Source organism: Aulonocara sp. 'chitande type north' Nkhata Bay, linkage group LG2 (genome assembly GCF_057382095.1).
Source record: "Aulonocara sp. 'chitande type north' Nkhata Bay isolate Kocher_YH1m ecotype deep benthic linkage group LG2, A_spYH_male_GT1.1, whole genome shotgun sequence".
Classification (NCBI taxonomy): Eukaryota; Metazoa; Chordata; class Actinopteri; order Cichliformes; family Cichlidae; genus Aulonocara; species Aulonocara sp. 'chitande type north' Nkhata Bay.
Genome location: NC_141345.1, coordinates 10,298,157 through 10,319,984, shown reverse-complemented (window position 1 = coordinate 10,319,984; position 21,828 = coordinate 10,298,157). Strand labels below are relative to the sequence as shown.

General features: G+C 45.5%; 1 protein-coding gene across 1 annotated transcript in view; it reads right to left on the bottom strand.

The window, feature by feature from the left end:
- Window positions 1–338: 338 nt before the first annotated feature.
- Window positions 339–21,828, bottom strand: part of pde6a (phosphodiesterase 6A, cGMP-specific, rod, alpha) — a 24,630-nt gene continuing 3,140 nt past the window's right edge. Inside the window, exons 4-24 of the mRNA XM_086305012.1 lie at window positions 19,140–19,292; window positions 16,365–16,454; window positions 16,084–16,224; window positions 15,360–15,434; window positions 14,918–14,982; window positions 13,959–14,025; window positions 12,069–12,116; window positions 11,148–11,297; window positions 10,559–10,702; window positions 10,031–10,096; window positions 9,710–9,856; window positions 7,948–8,055; window positions 7,473–7,582; window positions 5,722–5,809; window positions 5,399–5,499; window positions 4,581–4,688; window positions 4,413–4,476; window positions 2,713–2,787; window positions 1,512–1,595; window positions 1,170–1,338; window positions 339–1,092 (exon numbers count right to left, since the gene is read on the bottom strand). Coding sequence (XP_086161138.1) covers window positions 1,049–1,092; window positions 1,170–1,338; window positions 1,512–1,595; window positions 2,713–2,787; window positions 4,413–4,476; window positions 4,581–4,688; window positions 5,399–5,499; window positions 5,722–5,809; window positions 7,473–7,582; window positions 7,948–8,055; window positions 9,710–9,856; window positions 10,031–10,096; window positions 10,559–10,702; window positions 11,148–11,297; window positions 12,069–12,116; window positions 13,959–14,025; window positions 14,918–14,982; window positions 15,360–15,434; window positions 16,084–16,224; window positions 16,365–16,454; window positions 19,140–19,292 — 2,097 coding nt within the window. The 3' untranslated portion in view covers window positions 339–1,048. The remainder of the gene's footprint in view (window positions 1,093–1,169; window positions 1,339–1,511; window positions 1,596–2,712; window positions 2,788–4,412; window positions 4,477–4,580; window positions 4,689–5,398; window positions 5,500–5,721; window positions 5,810–7,472; window positions 7,583–7,947; window positions 8,056–9,709; window positions 9,857–10,030; window positions 10,097–10,558; window positions 10,703–11,147; window positions 11,298–12,068; window positions 12,117–13,958; window positions 14,026–14,917; window positions 14,983–15,359; window positions 15,435–16,083; window positions 16,225–16,364; window positions 16,455–19,139; window positions 19,293–21,828) is intronic.

Genomic DNA, 21,828 nt, shown 5'->3' with positions numbered 1-21,828 from the left:
TTGTAAATCTCCTTGCTAAATTCTTTCCAGCCCACTAGAACAGTTCCTCTGTTGTTGAGGCTGGCTTCAAACTGATGTATAAAAGCAGCAGGATGTTGGATTTTGTGGCGGACGTATGTTAGTCAGATGCTTGTTAGATCACAATCCTTTAAGCTTGAAACGATGTAAAACATTTCCACTGATTCTCCTGGAAATGAAAAGAAAGTGTGCTCGAGGCCCAAGAAAGAAACTAGTGAGCAGGCAGACATCCGACAGATACTTTCTAGTACAAAGTCATCTACACACACACCCTGAAACACACACACATGCACACACACGCTGACACAGCTGTCATTCAGTAGGGAAATAGTCAGAAATCTTTACTAATGTCTGCAAACAAGCTGTTTCTCTTTTCTTCATTACAAAGTGAGCGTCGTTGGTGTGTGTGTGTGTGTGTGTGTGTGTGTGTGTGTGTGTGTGTGTGTGTGTGTGTGTGTGTGTGTGAGCAGTCAGTGTGCAGACACAGAAGTGATGCATGTTACATCCTGAACATGAATGCGACACAGGTGAGTGAGGGACGACTGAAAGGCTCCCATCACTGGGTCAGCTACAGGAAATGATGCAAAGAAAAGGCAGCAGCTTCTATTGTACAGCCTTCTAACGAATCACAGAGTTCTTATTGTGACTATCTGACAGTGTGCACATGACCCGGGACACATTGTCAAAGCAAAATAATACAGAAATGGTTTCTGACATTTGATTCACAGGCTGGAAATATTGTTGTCACAGTCTTCAAGAGTATCCTGCGATGTTGGGCTCAGCTTAAGGGCCTTGCACTGTGATCCTGCACTAAACTGGCGGTAAATGTAAAAAACTGTGATTCCCACAAACAAATGAATGCAACAGGAAGCACAGAAGAGCGAATGAGACACATTTACAGCAGACCAAGGACATTTATGAAGCGACAGCTGCAGGAAACAAGTGTCCAAAGCAGGAAACGACCTCCCAGCGAAGTGGGTTCCTCAGGTGCGGCATGTCGAGCCAGCCCGGCATGGTACCGCGAGCAGCTCTAGCTGAGAATGCACGTCTTTGACTGAGACTGGGCCGCGCTCGCTGCAGCAGGAAGGAAAGGAGAGAAGTTCAGTGTTCAGTCAGAGTTTGGAAAGCTGTGACGCCTGACCGCCTCCTACCTTGTCTGGCTGCCGCAGCTTTCTCAGCCTCCTCCTCCTTGGCTTTCTTAGCCGCCTCGATGGCAGCGACCTTGGCATCGTGCTCCTCCTTCAGGGCGTTCCACTCCTTCCTGTTGTTCATCAGCCGGTCCAGCATTGGGGTGATCTCCACGTGGAAGCGACTGAACTCCTGGGACGACACAAATCAGACACATCAGCGTTGCTCAATCCAAACCGCTAACGCTGCTTAAATGACACAGAGAGCCAGAGCAGCTCATGGGCCATATGCCGCTGCTCCACGCTTGCAGATGTTTATCTGGGTGGAAGCAGCAGCTGTGGGTGTCTGAGTGGGTGAGCTCTCACCTTGTACACAAAGGCGCAGACAAAGTCGATGAAGCCACACTGCAGCTTTGGAAGTTCCTCCGCTTTGTTCCTGTCCATCATGGGCTGAAGGAGAGAGAGAGAGAGAGACAGCTGATGGCCTCATCATCACTGTGGCCTCACACACCTGTGAGACTCCTACAGTGTCCAGCTCTGCTTCTGCAAATGACGTTTATCCACCTGCTGAACTCTCAGCGGTCAGCTCCTCACGTTTTCCTCCTTAATGACTGCCGAGTTACTGCACAGTCCTCAAACCATGTACAAAGCCCTGACTGTGGGCTGAAATGGAGACCAAGGTCTTGGATGCTTAGTATTTAAAAATACATTTAATAAAGGGCTAATTATACAAACATGAAATGATGCAAGCTTCTTTCAAACAGGCATCACCTTTAAAACAGAAGCTGCTACATTCAAACGTCATCTTTCGGGGAAATGCTGAGGCGAGCCCTGAAAAGGTCACGATGGCTGCTGGAAAAGCCTCTGCAGAGTCCTGTCAGACCACAGTGAGTCACATGACCTCTGTGGCACAGGAAGCTCTCCCAGCTGACACTGCTTAAGATTAACTCAGAGCACCGCCAGGTAAGCGTGGAGGGCGGTGCTTCAGGTGTCTGAAGGGCACGAGAGAGCAAGGCAGGGAAGAACAGGAAGGTCGGAAAGGATTTGGTCAGACACAGTCACGGCTCTCTCTGTATCAGCGCTCCACACGATGGCTCAGCACCGCCTGCTCAGCAGCGCCACAGGGATGCCAGTCTGTCCTTTCATATTTGCTCCCCATCACTAATGAAACCCCGTGGATTCGGTCCACCAAGTCCTCCCCAACTCCAACTTCAGAATAAACACATGGAAATAACTGAGTGGAAATGTGTTTGGAACGTTTCACTGTTCCTCCAAATGAGTCTTATTTTAAACTCCAGAAGAATCGAGTGAAGGTGGGGTGGTCCCATGCCCTGATGTGAGAGGAGATCCAATCCCTCCACTGGAGCCTTCAGGCACCATGTTTGCCGTACATTTGAGGAACCGCGTACCTTCTTTCCTTTTATTCTAAATATTATTTTTTCTCACATTTCTGACAGGGAACAACAAAAACACAACAGCTGTTTCTGTCTGTGACTGTGTCCATGTCTGTGGGCTGTGGTTAGTTTAGAGTGAGGACAGCAGAAGCTGCAAACATCTGAGCTCTTACGATAGGCTGCTGCTCGAGGACCGTCCTCTCCAAGTCTCCCTGCTCCCAGAACTCTGCAGCGACAGACAGTGCCACCTGGAGGAGGAACCACACAGGTCGGGTCAGAGCTGCTGCTTTGAAGGAGAACACACACACACACACACACACACACACACACACACACACACACACACACACACACACACACACACACACATGCTGGGACTGGAGGAAGGACAGCTGCTGCAGTTTACCACGGAGCTGATAGGAGGAAACATTTGATGGAGCAGGAAATGATCCTTTGTGTTTCACATCGGCCGCTAAATCTGAATCAGACTGCTACAGTGTCAGGCTGTGTCTCAGAGAGATGGAGGAGCGCTGATGAATAATATGGAAATTTTGTATTCAGCAGCGAGTTAGTCATCGAGCCAGTTTTGGGGAACAATTGTGGCAAAGCGAGCAAAGCCTGTAGACACAATCTGTGTGCGTGGGAAGCAGAGCGGAGTGAAACGTGGGAATTATCAGCCATAAAAATGTCAGCAGAATTTCACAGAGAATCAAGAAGCTATTGTCTGTGAAACATCTGAGCGAGAAGGCGTCCATCACTATCTATCTGCACCGGATTATCTGTTTAAATCACAAAGCAGGCTAAGAGAGTAACCAGGGTTAAATTACAGCGGGGTATCGAGCGTCTGCATGCCTCTGCTCACGATCGTCACGGATGTTTCCGTATGACAGCTGCTCAGCTCTGAGGGTAGATTCAGGTGATGAAGGAGCATCAGAATACACTGGGAACATCCTCAGTGCCAGCTCTCACTGTGTCCGTTACAGGATTTTTAAATAGCAGAAGGCTCTCAGGATCAGCGGGATGTTCCCCTCTAAAGGTCAGACGCTTGGTAAAAAGGGACACACCAGAGAGTGTCTGCTGATCCCGAGACCTCTGAGATCTGGACCCTGATTCTGATACGATCGGTTCGGTCTGCTGCACAGAACATGAACACCGCCCACGAGCACGTTTCGCAACACGAGCTGCATTAAGAATGTGACAGAAGAATCGAACCTGTTCTGAGCAGACGCCACATGGGCCTTTACCCAGAATGCACTTCTACTGCTCCTCCAAGTCACAGACATCAAACTGCTGCAGTTCATTCAGACCCCATCACTGATGCTCACAGAAACCAAGTTTAGTCTTTAGACTGTGCAGTACTTAGAAAGTTTGGCCCCGCCCCCTGCACGTCCACCTGAGCAGGAACGTTTCAATTAAAGTGTGTTTGTTTGGATTAGCTGATCTAAATAATTAATACACCTCATCCATGCAGTAAATCACCTGGAGGAGAGCCTGACAGCGTAAACACTACTCCACCTGCCACCTCAGAGGTGTTCGGCGAATCCTGGGGGGTCCCGGCTGGGAGCCACCGTCCCAGAAACTAAATGCATTATTAGTCCTGCTTTCTGTCAGTTCGTGCTGATATTACATACTTTACAGAAATGCTGAGCCTGCCAGGCGTGCCAAGCGAGCGAGAAGCAGCAGGTTGCTTTTGATGCACGAGGCCGTCAGGAACCGACGCCGAACACTGCCTGGAAAAATGGCAGCACTGACAAAATGTCTCTCTGCATCTACTTCATCATGGCTCGCCTCTCGCAGAGTGTGTGTGAGTGTGTGTCGAGTTACAGCAGAGGGCCCGTTTTACAACCAGAACTGAGACACTAGGGGGGCCTACCTTACTCTGGATCTCCCATGGTTTGGCGATGGCGGACAGGTCACAGGCTGTCATCATCATCGCCCTGCAAGCATAGCACGTGGATGGGTCAGAGCTGCGCGTCTGGGTCTCCTTGCTTGCCTGAGAGTGAGTGTGTGTGTGTGCGTGTGTGTGTGCGCTTCTGCATACATGACGATCTCTTTGCGCGTAGTCTCCAGCATCATGTATTTGGTCCAGTCATTCCAGTTCTCGTAGGTCTTGGACTGGTCTACAATCTTCTGGAACATGGTCCTCTTCCTGCACAGAGACAGACATTCCAATCAGCTCACAGGAACCATTCCGCTGTTACTGTAGTTATTCCAAAGCCTGGAGAAAGTGAATTAAGTCATTCTGTGGTCCCCTGCTGAATGTGGAAGTTTGCTCACTAACAAAGAAATAATCAGTCTCTAATTTTTATGGTAGTTTCATTTTAAATGAGAGCGACAGGGCATCAACCAAAAACCCAGAAAAGTCATTATATAAACTGATTTTCATAAGAATTTGGTCCAAGCAATTCTGGCTCCCACAGACAGGCTCTGTACCCGTGTCACATGCACTACATGATTATAATCAATCAGTTGAGTACTCCTGATCTCAGCTCATTGTGTGAACAAAGCACAGCTGAAAGCTGAAGCCAAGCTCCATGCAGGATCTCGCTTCATGGGGTGAGGATCATGAGAAAGGAGGTGGGTGGAGCTAGTTAATGATCTGAAGGCAGGCGGTTCCACAGGTATGTCTGAGATCTGCAGGGAACATCATAGAAGGCTTGGTGCTGATCAGATGAAGCCAAAATTTAGCTCCTTGGCATCAACTCAACCCACTGTGGTTGGAGGAAGAGACTTCATAAACATTAGAGACTGTTTGAATTCAGCAGGGATCAGGTAACTATCCCCCTGCTGTAGGTCAGGTTACTGAAGCCTTCACATTCCAAAGGTAACGTTGTGGAATGATGATGCTAGCGTACTGACTTGAAGTACAGAGCCAGATCAGTGGCGATGATGGCGATGTCCATAAGGTGGATGACGAGGTCGTGCTGACGGCGGTTCAGATTCTGATAAATGTTCAGCGCCTGAAGCAGAAGAAAAAAAAAAGACACTTCAAACAACAAGAAAGGATCCAAAGGTTGAGGTTCCTGCACCTGAGACTCAAAGAGCTCAAAGACGCCTCCTCTGATGAAGCAGAGGTAACGCTCAAACATCTCAGCCCCACTGCTGAAGATGTGATGGCAATCAAATCATCACTGCACACAAACAAAGCTTCACATCTTCATATTTAACGTGTGTGTATATACCTCATCTCTCAGCAAAGTCTTCCCAAACTCCAGATGGTGTCTTTCCAAGATGGAGGAGCCGTGAAGCTTCGCCAGAGGATTACCAGACCTGCACACAAAAACACACACACACGCACAATGGGAGGCTAGACTGTGATAAATCATGCATGTTGAGCCCAGGGTGGGCCTGGCTGCCTGTGTCCACTGCTAATGGTGGCTTTCATTAGCTCATCCATCAGCGGGAGGAGCAGAGCAGCTGGAGGCGTAGCTCGTCAATATCGACTCATTGATATTCTCTGTGTGTGACGTTGACTTCACTTAAAGAGCTGAGGTCAGCTCGGCAGCTCACGGGACAAGCGACTGTCGCTCGGAGTCGATAAACGCTCCTCAGAGTAAACAAAGGTCTGATTTCCAGAAAGTTTCAAAGAACGTGACTGATGCTCTTCAGCAAATCAGGACATGCCGCTCACAAAGGTGACACCTGCTCACTATTCAGGGTTCCCACTGCTGCCCCTGCACTTTGGCATCCTTACATGAGCAATGTGCAAGTACAGAGGGTCGCAGCAGTCTCACCTGCTCACCAAGACACAGATAAGTTGTAGCCACATGTATCAGCGTGGTGTTTGTTCTTAAACAGGCAAACTTTGATTTAGCTGTAAGTTTATATGTGCAGTGTTTTTCAATGTTAGGGTCTGCGTGTGACACCAGCCTTCAAAAACCTGTGGAGCAGCTTCAGAAGAATGTTCCTCACTGTGAATCATCTACAGAACATCATACCATCCACATACTCAACAGCTGGAGGAATCTCTGTGCGCAGGCTGATAAGGATAGATCAGGAACACTTCCAGCATCTATGAGTGGCTTGGCTACAGCTCAGTCATGGAGGGAAGCCGGCACGTGTGACTACGATGGAGAAATGTGCTCCTTTAAAACTGATCTCAGGTCAGACCCAAACACGGATCCACATGAAGAGGAACGGGAGCTTCCGGCTCGTTATCTGCAGTTTTCAGGCTCGCAGACCATCACAGACTCATGAACTGTCCAACTTTTACAGACACGTCACTACCTCCAAATCTTTCTGTTAAAAGGGAGTTTTTCCTTCCCACTGTCGCCAAAGTGCTTGCTCATTGGAGGTCATATGATTGTTGGGTTTTTCTCTGTATGTATTATTGTAGGGTCTACCTTACAATATAAAGCGCCTTGATCTGGCGCTGTATAAATAAAACTGAACTGAATCAAATTCATAATGATGTCGTCATGTTTTTCTTATAGTGTTTGATTTGAACATTTGATTGTTTTCTACGTCACAGCATCCTGACTTTTTGTAATTGTGGTTGTAGTTTTCTTTTAGTGGCTTATGTTTCATTAAGATTTGTTAATAAATGCCATATTTTCTGCACATGCTCCTGTCAGGAGATCTGCTTCTTAAACCAAACAGTAAAAGCTGCCTTCGTGCAGGGCCTCGAGTAGAAATCAGTGTTTGATTTGATCAAATCGAGCCAACAGACTGTACAGAAAATATGGATGTAATTTTAAGCCCAAAACATTGTTTCTTTGTAATGACCAGCAGAGGGAGACTCCTCTGTGAGAAAATAAGGCTCCTGATTGGCTGCTCTCTGAGCTCAGGAAACAGTCTCAGATGTTTTTAAGTCTTCTTTAATATAACGTGATTTTTTTCTGCAAATGACGGAAAACAAGCTAAATGCTCCACTGGTGACTACACCCATCTCATATATGCAGCATGCCAAACACCCCCACCCCTGCCTTCTTACTTCATCTGGTAGAGGTTGTTGGTTCCTCTGTGGTCGATATCGTGACAGAAGCCGGCGGTTACCATGGCCATGCACTCCAGGTCTGTGTAGTAACGCTTCAGATCACCTGTCTGAGAGTGTCAGCCACACAGAGCAGATGTTTATTCATGGAGTCGGCGTGCAGGTGTGCACTTGCACACAGACACACACACACAGATATGTACACACAGGGATTAACACCGATCCACACCCAGAATCATTGCATGTGTCTGCGCTATATGAATATAAACTATGACTCTGAGTGGTTTTCTTAATAACGACCCCTTCAGGCACACTCCATTATATCTGCCACAAACACACAACCTTGACTGAGAGAATGAAGAAGAAGAAGAACAGGGTGAGCAGAGGGGTGGGGCTGAGGGATACTGAGTGTGTGTGTGTGTGTGTGTGTGTGTGTGTGTGTGTGTGTGTGTGTGTGTGTGTGTGTGTGTGAGACCATCAGCAGGGTGAACATTGTCTGTCCAACGTTGAATCCGTGCCTCCAGTTGTGGTAGGTGATCTTCCTGTAGCCTTTACTCAGGGAGTACATGAATCTCACCAGGACCTGCAGAGGAAGCACAGCATGAGGTCCAGAGGTATTAATAACAATCCTTACATTTGAAATGATGCTAGTTTATCTAGTAGTCAGTCACTTTTAACCAATAAAAAGTGTAAGTGTGTGCATGGAAATGTCTGTTCTTAAACAGATCATGCTAAACTTAAAGCCCCTGAATTGACGTGCTGTGTGAACATTAGCCATCCAATTTTTCGTCATCTCTTATAATTTGATATCCCAAAACGCTCCTGTGGCGAGTATTGTGGTGATGACTTTAAACCATGTGCACGTCCAGCTGTTGCTGAGACAGAGTTCACATCACGTCTGTGGTCATGAAATCCTTTGAAGGACATTACAGACCACCAGTTGGATCCCCTGCAGTTTGCCTAACAGGTCGGTGGATGATGCAGTGAACATGGGACTTTATTACATCCTGCAACATCTCGACCGCCCGGGAACTTATGCCAGGGTCCTGTTTGTGGACTTTAGTTCGGCTTTTAATACCATTGTGCCTGAACTTCTCTCCTCCAAACTTTCCCAGCTCAGCGTGTAACCAGCTACCTGTCAGTGGATCACCAGCTTCCTGACAGACAGGAAGCAGCAAGTGAGGTTGGGGGAGATCACCTCTGAAACTCGGTCCCTCAGTATTGGTGCCCCTCAAAGATCTGTCCTCTCACCACTATTGTTCTCTCTCTATACTAATGACTGCACCTCCAAGAACTCGGCCGGTAAACTCCTAAAGTTTGCAGATGACACCACCATCATTGGCCTCATTCAGGATGGTGATGAGTCTGCATACCGGCAGGAAGTTAGCAGCTGGTACTCTGGTGCAGTCAGCACAATCTGGAGCTGAACAAGCTTAAGACTGTAGAGATGACAGTGGACTTCAGGAGACATCCCTCAACACTGCTCCCCCTCACCATGTCAGACAGCCCGGTGTTGACTGTGAAGATCTTCAAGTTCCTGGGTACCACCACCTCCCAGGACTTGAAGTGGGAGACCAACATCTCCTCCATCCTCAAAAAGACCCAGCAGAGGATGTACTTGTTGACACAACTGGGGAAGTACAGTCTTCCACAGGAGCTGCTGATCTAGTTCTACACTGCAGTCACTAAGTCTGTCCTGTGCTCCTCCATCACAGTCTGGTATTGTGCAGCCACTAAACAGGACAGGAGCAGACTGCAGCGGACTGTACGGGCAGTAGAAAAGATCACTGGCGCCCCCCTGCCCTCCATCCAGGACCTGCACCTCTCAAGAACCAGGAAACGGGCAGGGAAAATCATCACAGACCCCTCACACCCTGGACACAGACTTTTTGACCTGCTGCCCTCTGGCAGACGGTATAGAAGCCTGCAGACCAGGATGGGGCTTGCCAGCATGACCTCAGAGCTAACAGCTGTAACTGCACTGTGTTGAGAGCAGGTGACTGCTGTTTCATCACAACCAGCGCTCTGTTTCCTTTGTGCAGGTGTACGTAGACCCCTCCACCGATTGATGGAGGTCAGCTGCAAACTTTTCTCTTCCCTAAATGACACTTTACCGTATTCTTAGTTATATGTAACCACTAACATGATTATTGTGTTACAAGTAACATTGAAACCATCATAGCTGCTGCTGCTCCCGTGTGCATCGCACTTAAAGCCATGGATGGGGGCACACGGACCTCTCTGGGAATGTGAAACTTGTCCACCACTTTGAGTTCGTAGTACATCTTGACGCCACACTTCACCAGGTCCAGTTCGCTGTGTTCAAAGTCACAGAAGTGAAACTCGAAGATCTCGGCTTTCTTGGAGTTCGGCAGCACCTCGGACTGTCGAGGAAAACAAGAACAATGCATCAGATCAATGTGGGAATATTTTATTTGGTCATGACCCGGAGCTCCGCGTGGATTAGGAATAATAAAAATCATCAGAACAAACAGCTCCCTTCTCATCCTGCCCTGTTTTTCTTTTTGTGTGCTGATGGGAGCGTTTGGCATTTTTACCAGGATCTCCTGAAGCTCCTCCTCCTCGCACTCGTCCGGTTCCTTCCCCCACCTCTCTCTGGTGTTCTGCGGACAAACACACATCGTCAACAGTCACCTTGGATAAAATGGTTTGGCATCCATCAACTGACACCTGATCTGAGGTCAGAGCAAGTTGTCTCTCTGACAAATCACCTCATAGAAAACCTGACAGCTTATTCCAGCTTACAGATGATGCTCAGCTCCTGCTCCTGTCATCCACATCCACCAACAAAGCTTCAGAGAGACAGCTTTTAGCACGAATACTCAAACAATAAAAGACAGACATAAAAGAGAGCGCTTCATCTCCATCTGATTAGAATCACATTTATCCAAAACAATGCTGTAATTCAACGACTCTTCAAGTCTTCCACTAAAGATGTTCACTTACTGAAAGTTTCATTAATCAGAGCCAAAGAGATTAGTTTTAGAGGCCATCCTCATCTCTGAGGTGCTCCTGCCTGAAACAGGAGGAACAAAACTTGAGTGGGGAGACACAGACTCACTCACCAGGACGTTTTGGATTTCATCTTTGCGACACTTGACGTGGTAGAGCACCATGTCCTGGTAGATGTCCTTCCTGTTCTCCAGTTTGTTCATCTTATCGTAGGTGTCGGTGTTGAGCACCGACCAGCCCAGGAACTGAGTCAGAGACTGGGAGAGAAAACACTGGAGCTTCATTCACCTCACAATCCGCGTACAATTAAACAGTATGTGTTATTGCGATATAGTCTAGTAGGTAAAGGTTTGTTGTGTGTCGTGTGTAGTCCTGTATATATCTGCAGCCTCAGTCAGCTTTAAATGTACAGCAGCCGGCACCACAGGGCGCTCCCTACTGTAGGGTACAGTTCATTTAGTGATAAAATCAGGGCAACAATATTAAGAGCAGAGGTTTGTTGATGAGCTGAGGGTGTTTTGTGTTGCAGTGAGGTGGCCACAGAGACATCAGTAAAAGCCTCCAGGCCTGATTATAAATAATGCAGACGCTCTGAATGGCCTGCAGTGTATTTATAGTAAACCAGTGACACACACACACACACACACACACACACACACACACACACACACACACACACACACACACACACACACAGTGTACCTCCATCAGGGTTTCATCCATCTCATCAAAAGGTTTCCCATCCTTCCTGTTATAGAACGTGGCCACACCCACAATCTCTTCCTTCTTGTTGACGATGGGCATGGACAGAACGTTCTTAATGGTCCAACCAGAGTCATCCAGCGGCTCCGTCTGAACATGAAAACACCCTGAGTTTAATTAGCGATGACAGGACGGCCTGCGTGCCCACTCTGAGCTGGTCTTATAAAGGAAAGAGTTATTTATTTTCTGTAATAATCTTTTTGTCCTACAGACCGTCTCAGAGTCAGGCGGTCTGCCTCCATCAGTCAGCAGACATCTGAGATGTTCAAATGACTGACTGCAGCTTTAAGCCAGTGTAACAGGCCCCACACTGTCAGCAGACCTGAAGCACGATCCGTGTGTGAGCTCGGACAACAGTACCCACCGCAGTAGAACGATTAGAATAAATGCACTCGGAGCTTAACAGCCCCCAGGAACATCATTTAAAGTAAGGAGAGCAGAGAATGTTGGAAATGTCACCGATTTATATGTTCATGATTAGTCTCTGGTGTGCTGTTATAGTACAGGACAGACCACTGTAGTGCCAAGGCAATTTTTTTGCATACTTTATACCTACACGTCCTTCGAGCTGGCTCGCACAGTGCAATCAAATTCCAGCATCTTCTTCTACTGAACATCTGATTACAGATGACAAGCCAAAGCGGTCTCACTGAGCCCTCAAACAGGAAGCTAAAACTACTTTGTCCTTACTGAAAGACTTCAAACATCATTATGGTCATGTTGTAATCTAAGATAATACTGAGGATGATCACTTTAGTCTGGAGTCTGTGATAACTGACAGCAGGTCAGTCCTGAAGTCGTTCAGTAACATCTTTGTGTTTTATGAAGCATCCTTGGAATGAAAGATGGCGTACAGCTTACCTGAAAGCTGAAAAACTCGTCCTCAGCTGCGTTCATTATGTTACAAATCTGTGGGAAAAGGAAGTAAAAAGATGAGCACGTGAGGGGAAGAAGCTTCACATGTTAGCAAAAGACTTCTGAATCATCTGGAAGCTTCAGAAGCAGAAATATCGATGAGAATGAGGAGAAATGAGCAGAAGGTGGGATGAACGTGCTCTAGCTCTGTGGAAGAAAGAACCACATGTTCAAAATCATCACCGTCAAGCTCTCAGCTTTTTCTCTCAATCATGGAAACGTAACTCTGCATAGGAATAAAGTTTTCACCTTGTACATAAAGCAGAAGGGGAAATATGAAGCGGGAGAGATGATGTAGGCGTGACAGATGATGAGGAGCAAAGACGACGGGAGGACGGGACAGGAGGAGGACAGACGAGGAGGAGGATTAGACAGACGAGCGGCGGCAGCGGGCTCGGCGGTTTGGGAAACACTTGCCGTGATTAATTACAACGGTTGCAGAAATTACAATTATACATCACCGCAGCGTGTGGCTGAGCACTTTTCATTTCCACAGCGGCATGCACGCTGACAACTGTGTAATAACTCTGAAGGCACTCTGCTCATCGACCCACCCGCACACTGCAGCGAACATGAGTGGAAATCAGATTTTTAAAGGACAATGATCTAAAGTTTTCACTGTCTCCACATCAGTGGCAATGATTTAAGACTTTATTGTTTAAGGAGTTATTAACGTGGTTCTGACAAAGAACACAAAGTACAGTAAAATTACAAGATGGACGTAATGTTAACGACCAACATTAGAGACTTTAAAAAAAAATTTATTCAGTTCCATTCAGTCCCCTTGGGGTGCTTTATATGATAAAGAACCTACAATAATACAGAGAAAACCCAATAACCCATCATGACTCTGTATAAGCATTTGGCGACAGTGGGAAGGAAAAACTCCCCTTTAAAAGGAGGAAACCTCTGGCAGAACCAGGCTCCGAGGGGGACAGGAATAATAACTAATAAATAACAAATAAATGTCCTCACTCAGGAATGGCTAAAGACAGTCTGAGTTTGTGGGGAAGTGCAACTTTTCAAACACTGAATCTTTTCTTCAGCTCAAACAAGTTTTTACTGCCTTTAATTAAACCTTTAATGAACCGAGCTGGCACCGTTTGTACTCATCCGGCTCTCTAAACACTCATTCATTCTCACATTTGTGACCTCCAGGGTGTCCAAGCTCCAGCCATCATCACGTGTCCACATGACCTGACAAACTGTCCCAACTCATCGTAAGGCACAAATGCAAAAGCCTCAAATTTAAATCTCAGTACAGTCCTTGCCTATACATGGTCCCCTCGAGGCCCTCTGGGAGCTGACATTTCTCACAAGAGACAAAGGAAGAAGGGCATGTTTGTTTCTTTAGACAGAAAAGCTGATCAGGAATATTTTATGCAGTAATATGACACAAACTTTAAACACAAGTATTGCCAAAAATATTTAGATGGTTCACTTCAGGCTCCAGATCATTAACCTGCGTTTTTTCTAATGACCAGCAGGGGGCAGCAATTCAGGCTGTAAAAAACAGTCTATGAGAAGCTAAACTTGCTGCACACTTGATTTACAGCTTTGCTGATCAGTGTATGGGCTCCATTCGTGTCTTAGTTAAGAAGATCTGATGCTTACTTTGTAAACGGGAGTAAAATAGACGTAAAGTAGAAAAGCTTTAGGGTTGAGATGACAGCAACCTCAGTTTCTCGGTCAGATCATCACTTCTGGTTTTAAAAGTATTAAAATGCTAACTTGGAGCTTCTGAATGAGTTCTCGTGGGGTAAGAACAGCAGAAACGTTGGAAATTGATTATCTTGTGACAGTTAATGTGAGCTCGTAGGAACAACAGATACTGACCAGCCCAGTTTCTGCTACATAGGTGGGTAAACCGCTGACCAGGGCCCAGTGATCTGCTGGAGGACCCCTGGAAATGAAGACATGCCACACAGAAGGTTAAAATGCCACAATCACCTTTAATAAAAGCGAACAAAGTGTACATTTCAGTGGTAATACTCAGTTTACTGTATCATTGTTAAGCAAATGTCATGTAAAACGAGCTCAGGTCAAATAACGTCTGTTCAGCCTTCGGTTTGCACTGTGGTGAAGTTACTGTGAGCTGCATTGTTTGCACAGCGGTTATTAATGTTTACAGAGCAGGGTGGGATCACGGAAATCACAGCCTTATATGGCTGAAGGGAAAATATATCAGTGGCGCTGTGAGGCTTGGCTGTGAGGCTTCGCAGAGCTCCCGAATCCGTTTTTTACCCTCAGGTAAAATCTTTATTTTTCTCCCACATAGAATGTTATTACTATTAAAATCAGCCTTCTCAAATGTATTCTTGCTTCATTTAATTTAGTGCGTTTAACTTCACTTGTTTTATATATTAACTTACTTGTATTGAGTCACCTGTGCTCTCTCAGAGGACCGCTGCTCATGCTAGTAAGGACAGACTCGCCAGGCTGTTCATGTTTATCATTATACTGTCGTCACTCTTCCACGTGTTGTGTTCAGATTGTGATTCCTGTGGATGTGTTTTTTAGGACTCCAAGTATTCACGTTTGAATTAAGCCACTCTTCCTTCCTTCCTTCCTTCCTTCCTTCCTTCCTTCCTTCCATGAGAGCAGTGCAAGGGTCACAATCACGTGACCCCTGCACTGCTCTCATACACAACCATATCATCTATGTTAAGAGATCGCTGCATCCGTGCTCAGATTTCCTTCCTTGCAGACACATAAGTGTGACCCGACGTAATGCTAGTGGTCAAATCTCTGCAGCGGCACTAATATCTGCTAATGTCACATCTGCTGAGACTTACGGTATGACTTTGATGTCCTCTTTGCCATGGAGGATGTAGTCAATCACTTTGTAGAAGATGATTTCCTTGAGAGGTCAAATAAGATCACAGTTAGTTTGCTGAAACTCTCTGCACAGACTCAGGTGTGAAATCAGGTGTAAATTCCACACACAGATAGAAAAAAACCAACAACACTTTAAAGCCCACTGTGTGTGAATTCTGATAAACTAGAGACAGATAGGGGAAAAAGATTAGAGGAGAAAGACTTTGATAGGGCTGGAAGCATTATTTCACTCAGCGTGTGTCACAGAAATGAGCTTCTGATTGGCCTGCTGATGGAGATACAAGAAGCTGGCACGTTTTAACCTGCTGGAGGTGCTACAGTCACTGTGATTGGAAGCACTGAGTAACAGATGAATGCCACATGGACTTGGATCTCAGAGTTTGGTCAGGACCTCCTCACCCTGCCATCAGGAGTTTTGGGTCCATCATAAGGAGGAACCTCTCCCATCAAAACAGGCCACAAGTCAAAGAACTCCTGCACACATAACAGAGACACAGAGAGAAAAAGGCATATTTAGAGGAGAGAAACATTAACGTTATTTAATGTTATTCTGGGAAGATGTGGTGATTTTGTTCAGTCTTCAGAACATGCCCAATTTCACAGATCACAGCGCAGCTTCTACTGCTGTTTGTTATTAAGTGTGTTATTCATGAAATCCAGTATTGTAAGCAGACGGCCATCTGTACAGACACACAACATGTGTTTGTTCTCTGAGAGCAGGTGCTGGGAATCAACTGGCAGCTGCTTGTAATTAGGTGACAGCCACAGCCAGTATTTATGGCACCATGTTAGTTATTACAAATACATGGAGAAGCTAAGAAGATACTTTAAATATACTTTTGTCAGCAGAAGAAAAAAATCAAGCAGATCAGATAAAGAAAGCCCAAGGAGTCTGAAAATATGCATTCCCAAAAGATGAAGATAAAAAACACAATGGATTCCATAAAAACAAAGACTGGATGGACGCAGCATAGAAACAGGGATGATACTCTTAAACATGTTGGTTCAGCAGGTCCTGGTCCTGAACCCAGACCATTCACATTACAAATAGCAGGATGCTGGACAGCTTGCTAAAGATTTCTGGCTCCTCTGTGACTCTGGCTGTGAGTGTGTTGTTGCCTACCTTGGTCTTGGTCATGTCCAGCAAACCCACAGAGTAGCGGTCACAGTTGAGGAAAGCTCGGACTGTGTACAAGGCTTTGTGGAACTGCCTCTCGATGTCTGTCATCTCCTCAAACACCTTGCTGGCTGACCACAGCAACACCTGGACAGCAAAATCAAACAGAAACCTGAACCAAGGACAACCACGCACTCATCTCTGCTGCTTCTCTTCCTTCTAATGTCTGGTGCTTTTTTTTGTTCATCACCACTAAAGAAAGTGGCTTTGCATAGATCTATCCTTACCTGTCCTCTCCTGGTCTCACAGTTGTGTAGGTAGCTCAGGTGGAAAACTCTCAGTGCCAGGTTAGCAAAGTTCAGATATTTGTTCAGGGTCTGGGAGAGAGTAGAACATGAGTGGTGAGGATTTTGAACTGCACGCTCTTACATTTCTTATTACACCAGCAATCCTAAAAAAACCCTCTCCTCCAGCTGATCATCTCAAGGAATTAATTTGCAGACTTGGAGCTTGTGTCCATGTTTTAATGAAGAGCTATAATAATCCTAACCCAGAACACACAGTTCTGATGAGTTGCTGTCAAGAAACTTGCAGAAACGCCTCATTTTTATCTTCAAATGCAATGTTTAAACGGTCCCTGTTAGTTATGACAAAAAGATGCCTCATTATGTCTCTCCTGACATTCATCATGTTTGGAGCAGCAAAAAACCCCCAAAATTAAGCAAAAATCGACTTAAGAATAAAAAAAATCACAAAGACTGCACCAAAGAGTAAAACAGTGAAATGTGCATTATTAAGTCTCTCTGTTAGTAAATGGTTTTGTAATTGATCAACAAACGGATTTACTGTGCCTTACAGAAACCTGGTTACAGCAGGATGATTGTTAGTTTAAATGAATCAACACCCCTGAGTAATAGTAACTATCAGAATCCTCGAAGGTCGAGGAGGAGGAGTGGCAGCAATCTTTCACTCCAGCTTATCAATCAACCAAAGACCCAGACAGACTTTTAATTAATTTGAAAGCCTGATGCTTAGCCTCATACACACTAGCTGCAAAATTCAAAAAACATTTTTACTTGTTGTTGTTTCTGTTTCTAATTTCTACTTCTTTGACTTTTTATCTTAATGAAGTGCATGCAAACCTTCGGTCCAACTTGGTCACCTTACAGATCTTACAGCTCTTCATGATGCAAAATTAGTCCTGAATGCTAACAAAACCAAAGTAATGTTGTTTTCCCATAAGTGAAGCTCCGAACATCAACTCAGGAAAGTGATACCATAGAGCTTGTTGACTCAAACAAATGTCTTTGTATTTGATAAGGATCTCAAATTACATACTTGATAAAAAACCTCAAATTTACTTTACAGTTTTTTTATAGATTAAAATCGTGTTTCTCTATTGCAACTTGCGTTAAGCTTGTTTTTATCGCTGTTGGATTAAGCGATGCTGTCTATCGATTTGCCTGTCCCATTACCTTAGCTCAATTAGACCCCATTACCGTGCTGCCCTAAGATATAGAACAGGCTCACACTTCATGACTCATCACTGCACTTTGTATAGCCTTGCTGGATTTACTTCACTCAATAGTTGAATAATGAAGCATTGGTATATTTTTATATACACAGTCATTCTAAGAAAATTGCCATCATATATCTACACCAAGTTCATTGCCCTCCAGAACACCTACAATCTCAGAGCCAGGAGCTGGCTGCGGTTTAAAGTAGAACTTGTGAGCACAGAGCCAGGAATGTCAAGTCTGTCTTATTTCGGCATGTGGTCTTGGAATTATCTGCAGCTCAGGATGAGGTTGGAATTTCTTGTCCCTTTATCTAGTTTTAAACAAAAAACTGACAGAGGTCCTAGTCACCAACTGTACCTGTAAAATTTAAATGGCTTGAATTTGGAACTGTTTTAAATGTTGTAATGAATTTGATATATTTTACTGCTTCATATTTAGTGGTCAATGTGATCATTTCATACATTGTTGCAGTTGTATATAAACTGGCTTGTTTTGCACTTTACACACTGCTGCTTCTTACTTAGTCATACACCACCACAAAAACAGCCACCTCATGAGCTTTCTGTCACTTTATTATTCAGTTACACACAGTTTTTCAGTCTGTTGATGGTTTTCTGATAAATCTGCTGTGTCACAGTTAAACTACATGACGTATTGTTCACATCGGTGGCACCACAAGAACGCGATTAGATCCGAGTGGAGCGTGGTTTGGGGTTAGGGGGACGCAGCTGGCTCAACAGCCACCGTGAATTGTTCCTGGTGTGTTTGAATGTCTGTGTGATCCAGAGTTTTGAATTTTCTAATTAGTTTTTATTTTTATTTCATTTTGACTCTTGACTCTAAACTGTTTTACTTCAGTTTAGAGTCAAGAGTCAATGTTCTTGTGTCAGTTTAGTCTTTATCTGTCAGAGGCAGGGTTTATGAAAATCAGTGCTGCTGTTACAATAAAAACACTTTTTAAAAACAGCAACTCTCTGTCTCGTACCAAAACTGAGCATATTAACTCTATATGCTTATTTTCATTCTTTTTAGTTTTAGTGAACTATAATAAGTTTGGTCTCGAATGCTGCAGCTGACCATGCTTCTCTGATTGAGCCAATGGACAGTGAGGAGGACACATCATCAAAAGCAGGTGGAGTATGTCCATCCAACAATAACCATACCTGATGGAGTCAGGACCTCTGGAGTTCATGTGAGTCAAAGTTTCATGTTTTTCTGGTCACATCTGTAACATCTGTAACTTCGACTCCTTGTGTTTGTGATTGGTCTTAAATGAAGATCATTTTATTGGGGATTATTCTGGAGGTACGCTCGATAGTGTTCTTTATCAGTTCTGTCTGGTTTCCTCCACATTAACACTCAGTCTAGTCCTGCTGCCAGGTTTTCTTTTAGTCCGGGTCTATCTGGCTCCAGGTCTGAGAAACTGACCCTACATGTTACTTGTTAAGACAAAAGGGGATGCAGCTACCTAAATATCACTGACAGAATGAGACAAAGCGGAAGAAGAAAGTCTGCTGAGGGACAGGCGCTGTTACAGGTTACCTCTTCATCCTTGGCAGTGAAGCACGGGCCATCCAGCTTGTTAACAGCCATCATGACAGCCACCATGTCTTTACCGTTCATGATCGGGACGGCGAGGACATTCTTCGTCACGTACTCGGTCAGCTCATCCACAAAGCTGCTGAAGTGTGTGCTCTAGGAGGAGAGAGAAGAGGCAGAGTGGATATTTCACTGTATCTAATTATCATTGCTTTCTCGCTGCACTTTTCAAAACTCCCAGAGCTGCTTTGATGAACGCTCTGATGATATCCATAAATGCTGTAAGTGAAGCCTCTCCGTTATCCTCAGATGCCACGCACTCTCAGCTGCGCTCCATCTATGCTTCATCTATGCTTCCTCCTGAGCAGCAGGGGTCATCAATTGTTCCTCTGGGGGTGTAACACAGGAAAAGCAGCTCATTAGCTGCCAAGCTAATCATATGATTGTTGGGTTTTTCTCTGTATCTATGAAGCGCCTTGAGGTGACTTTTGTTGTGATTTGGCGCTATATAAATAAACTTGAATTGAATTGAATTGAATTGAAGAAGGAACAAAGACCTGCACAGGGACCCATTTGGCTATGACGAGGTCTCTGTCTTTTTCTGGATGTTACCTGAGTGAGGCAGGAAAGGGATCAGAGCGCATGCAATTGTTTAAGAGGAAATATAGAGAAAGTTTGATACTTGTCTGCTTTCTGCTGAAAATACACTTGAAATCCACCCATCTATCTTCTAGAACAGGGGTGGTCAACTCCCGTCCTCGAGGGCCGGTGTCCTGCAGGTTTTAGAGCTCACCCTGGGTCAGCACACCTGAATCAAACAATTAGTTCATCTGGAGAACTTCAAGACATGCTGAGGAGGTCATTTAGCCATTTAAATCAGCTGACATGTCTAAAATCTGCAGGACCCTAGAGGCCTGGAGTTGCCCACCCCTGCTCTCGACCAACCAAGTGCAGTAGGATATAAAATCAGGTGTGACAGTTAAAACTGAATAGATGCTGAAGCTGAAAACCATGTGAAACCCTTCTTCTCCCCTAAAAACACAGCGTGGAGTTTTCTTATCCAAACACTTCCACCGCAAACTGAAACGTCTTCAGGTGCATTCGCTGTTTAGATTCTAAAAGAAGGGCACAGAAACCCTGCTGTGGCTGATCCTGGATCAGCTGCTTCATCTGCTGCCTGACAAACAAACCCACTGCACAGATAGGGCACTTTGCCAGCTTGTTATTAGGTGACCTTTGACCCTCTTAAGCTCGCAGAGCTCATCACCCTGCACATGGATCATTTACCCATTTTTAGATGGAGACACAGTATCGTTTATGCAGCTCTTACGCGGTTGCTCTTCCAGTTTGGCTCTTCATCCCAGAGCACACACACCTGTAAGTACAGCTCTGCAGGTGTGATAAAAGGTGTGCAATAGTGCTGAGTCTGTGGAAGCAGCGGCCTGTGTGACCTCTGCGACTAATCTGGGATTGCTATTATTCAGGACAGATTAACCTGTTTATGTGGAGCCTGTCCACCTCCCTCACACACACTGATAAATAACAGGGTACCACTCTGAATATAATTGCATTATTCTCGGTCTCACTTTGAAGGAAGAAGATGATGAATCGAGAGTCTTGCCTGATTGGCTGATCTGCAGTTAACTGGGTCAGGATGGAACCAGTGAGCACAAAGGCAGCAATGCCAGTCCCTGCATTTCATACAGAGCCACCCCGTGCGCATTAACATCACAAAGCCAACCTGTTATCTGGAAACACTCGTCGGTCCTTGGCTGGGGGGAGAAACTGAGGCTCTGATTGTTCCTGTCAAACTGTCACGTGTTTGTGTGAAGCTGAACACCGTTTCACAATGAAGAGCCAACAGGCTGCTGGGAGCACAACTGCTGCAAATAAACCGGGCACAATGAGCTTGAGCCCACTTTGTTCCTCCGTCAGCAGCACGGCCTTCTGAGGTCAGTGAAAGGATGCGGTGGAAGTGATACAGAGGAGCGCCTGTGTAATGTGGGCCGCTGCCCTATGTGGCGTGAATGTCTCAAAAAGAGCTGCCAGAGGCGGCTCCTGCAGGCGGACCTGCAGGAGCATGATGCAGACACGAGAAAATGCTGGCCAGCTATTTTTAAATGTCAGAGGTATTGGCTGTAATGAGATTGAGAGGAATTAGCAGCATAAACCGCATGGAGTCATGTCACCCTCTGGTGGACACACCGAAGCCGAACGGCTCTGATAGAAAATGAAACAGGTCATAAAAGCATCAGAAACACAGATGATTGCAAACATTCAGGGAACCTCGAGGCTCCTGTCTGTTAGTGATGTGTCGGTCGCGAACAAAATGGCTCTTAGAGCCGGATCTTTGACGTGAATGACGGGAGCCGGCTCCTTATTGCGAGCTGTGGGGTTTTTTTTTCTTTCTCTCACCCTCTCTCTCACACTTTTTTCCGCACAAGGCTCACATGCGGATGAGGGGGGAGGGGCGGAAGTTACACTCTCAGTAGCACAGGAGCGGGGGGGGGGGGGGGGGGGGAAAGAGAGAAAGAGACCTTTCTAATGTCACATTAGAAAGGTATCCGGTTGTTCAGTCTGACGTCAGTAGCCGTGTCTGGGTCTAAACTCCGCTGCAGGTCCATATATCAAACGATCACTATGGCATTACTGAGAGTTGAAAAACTGTCTAAAGTCTTTCATCTTTAATAAA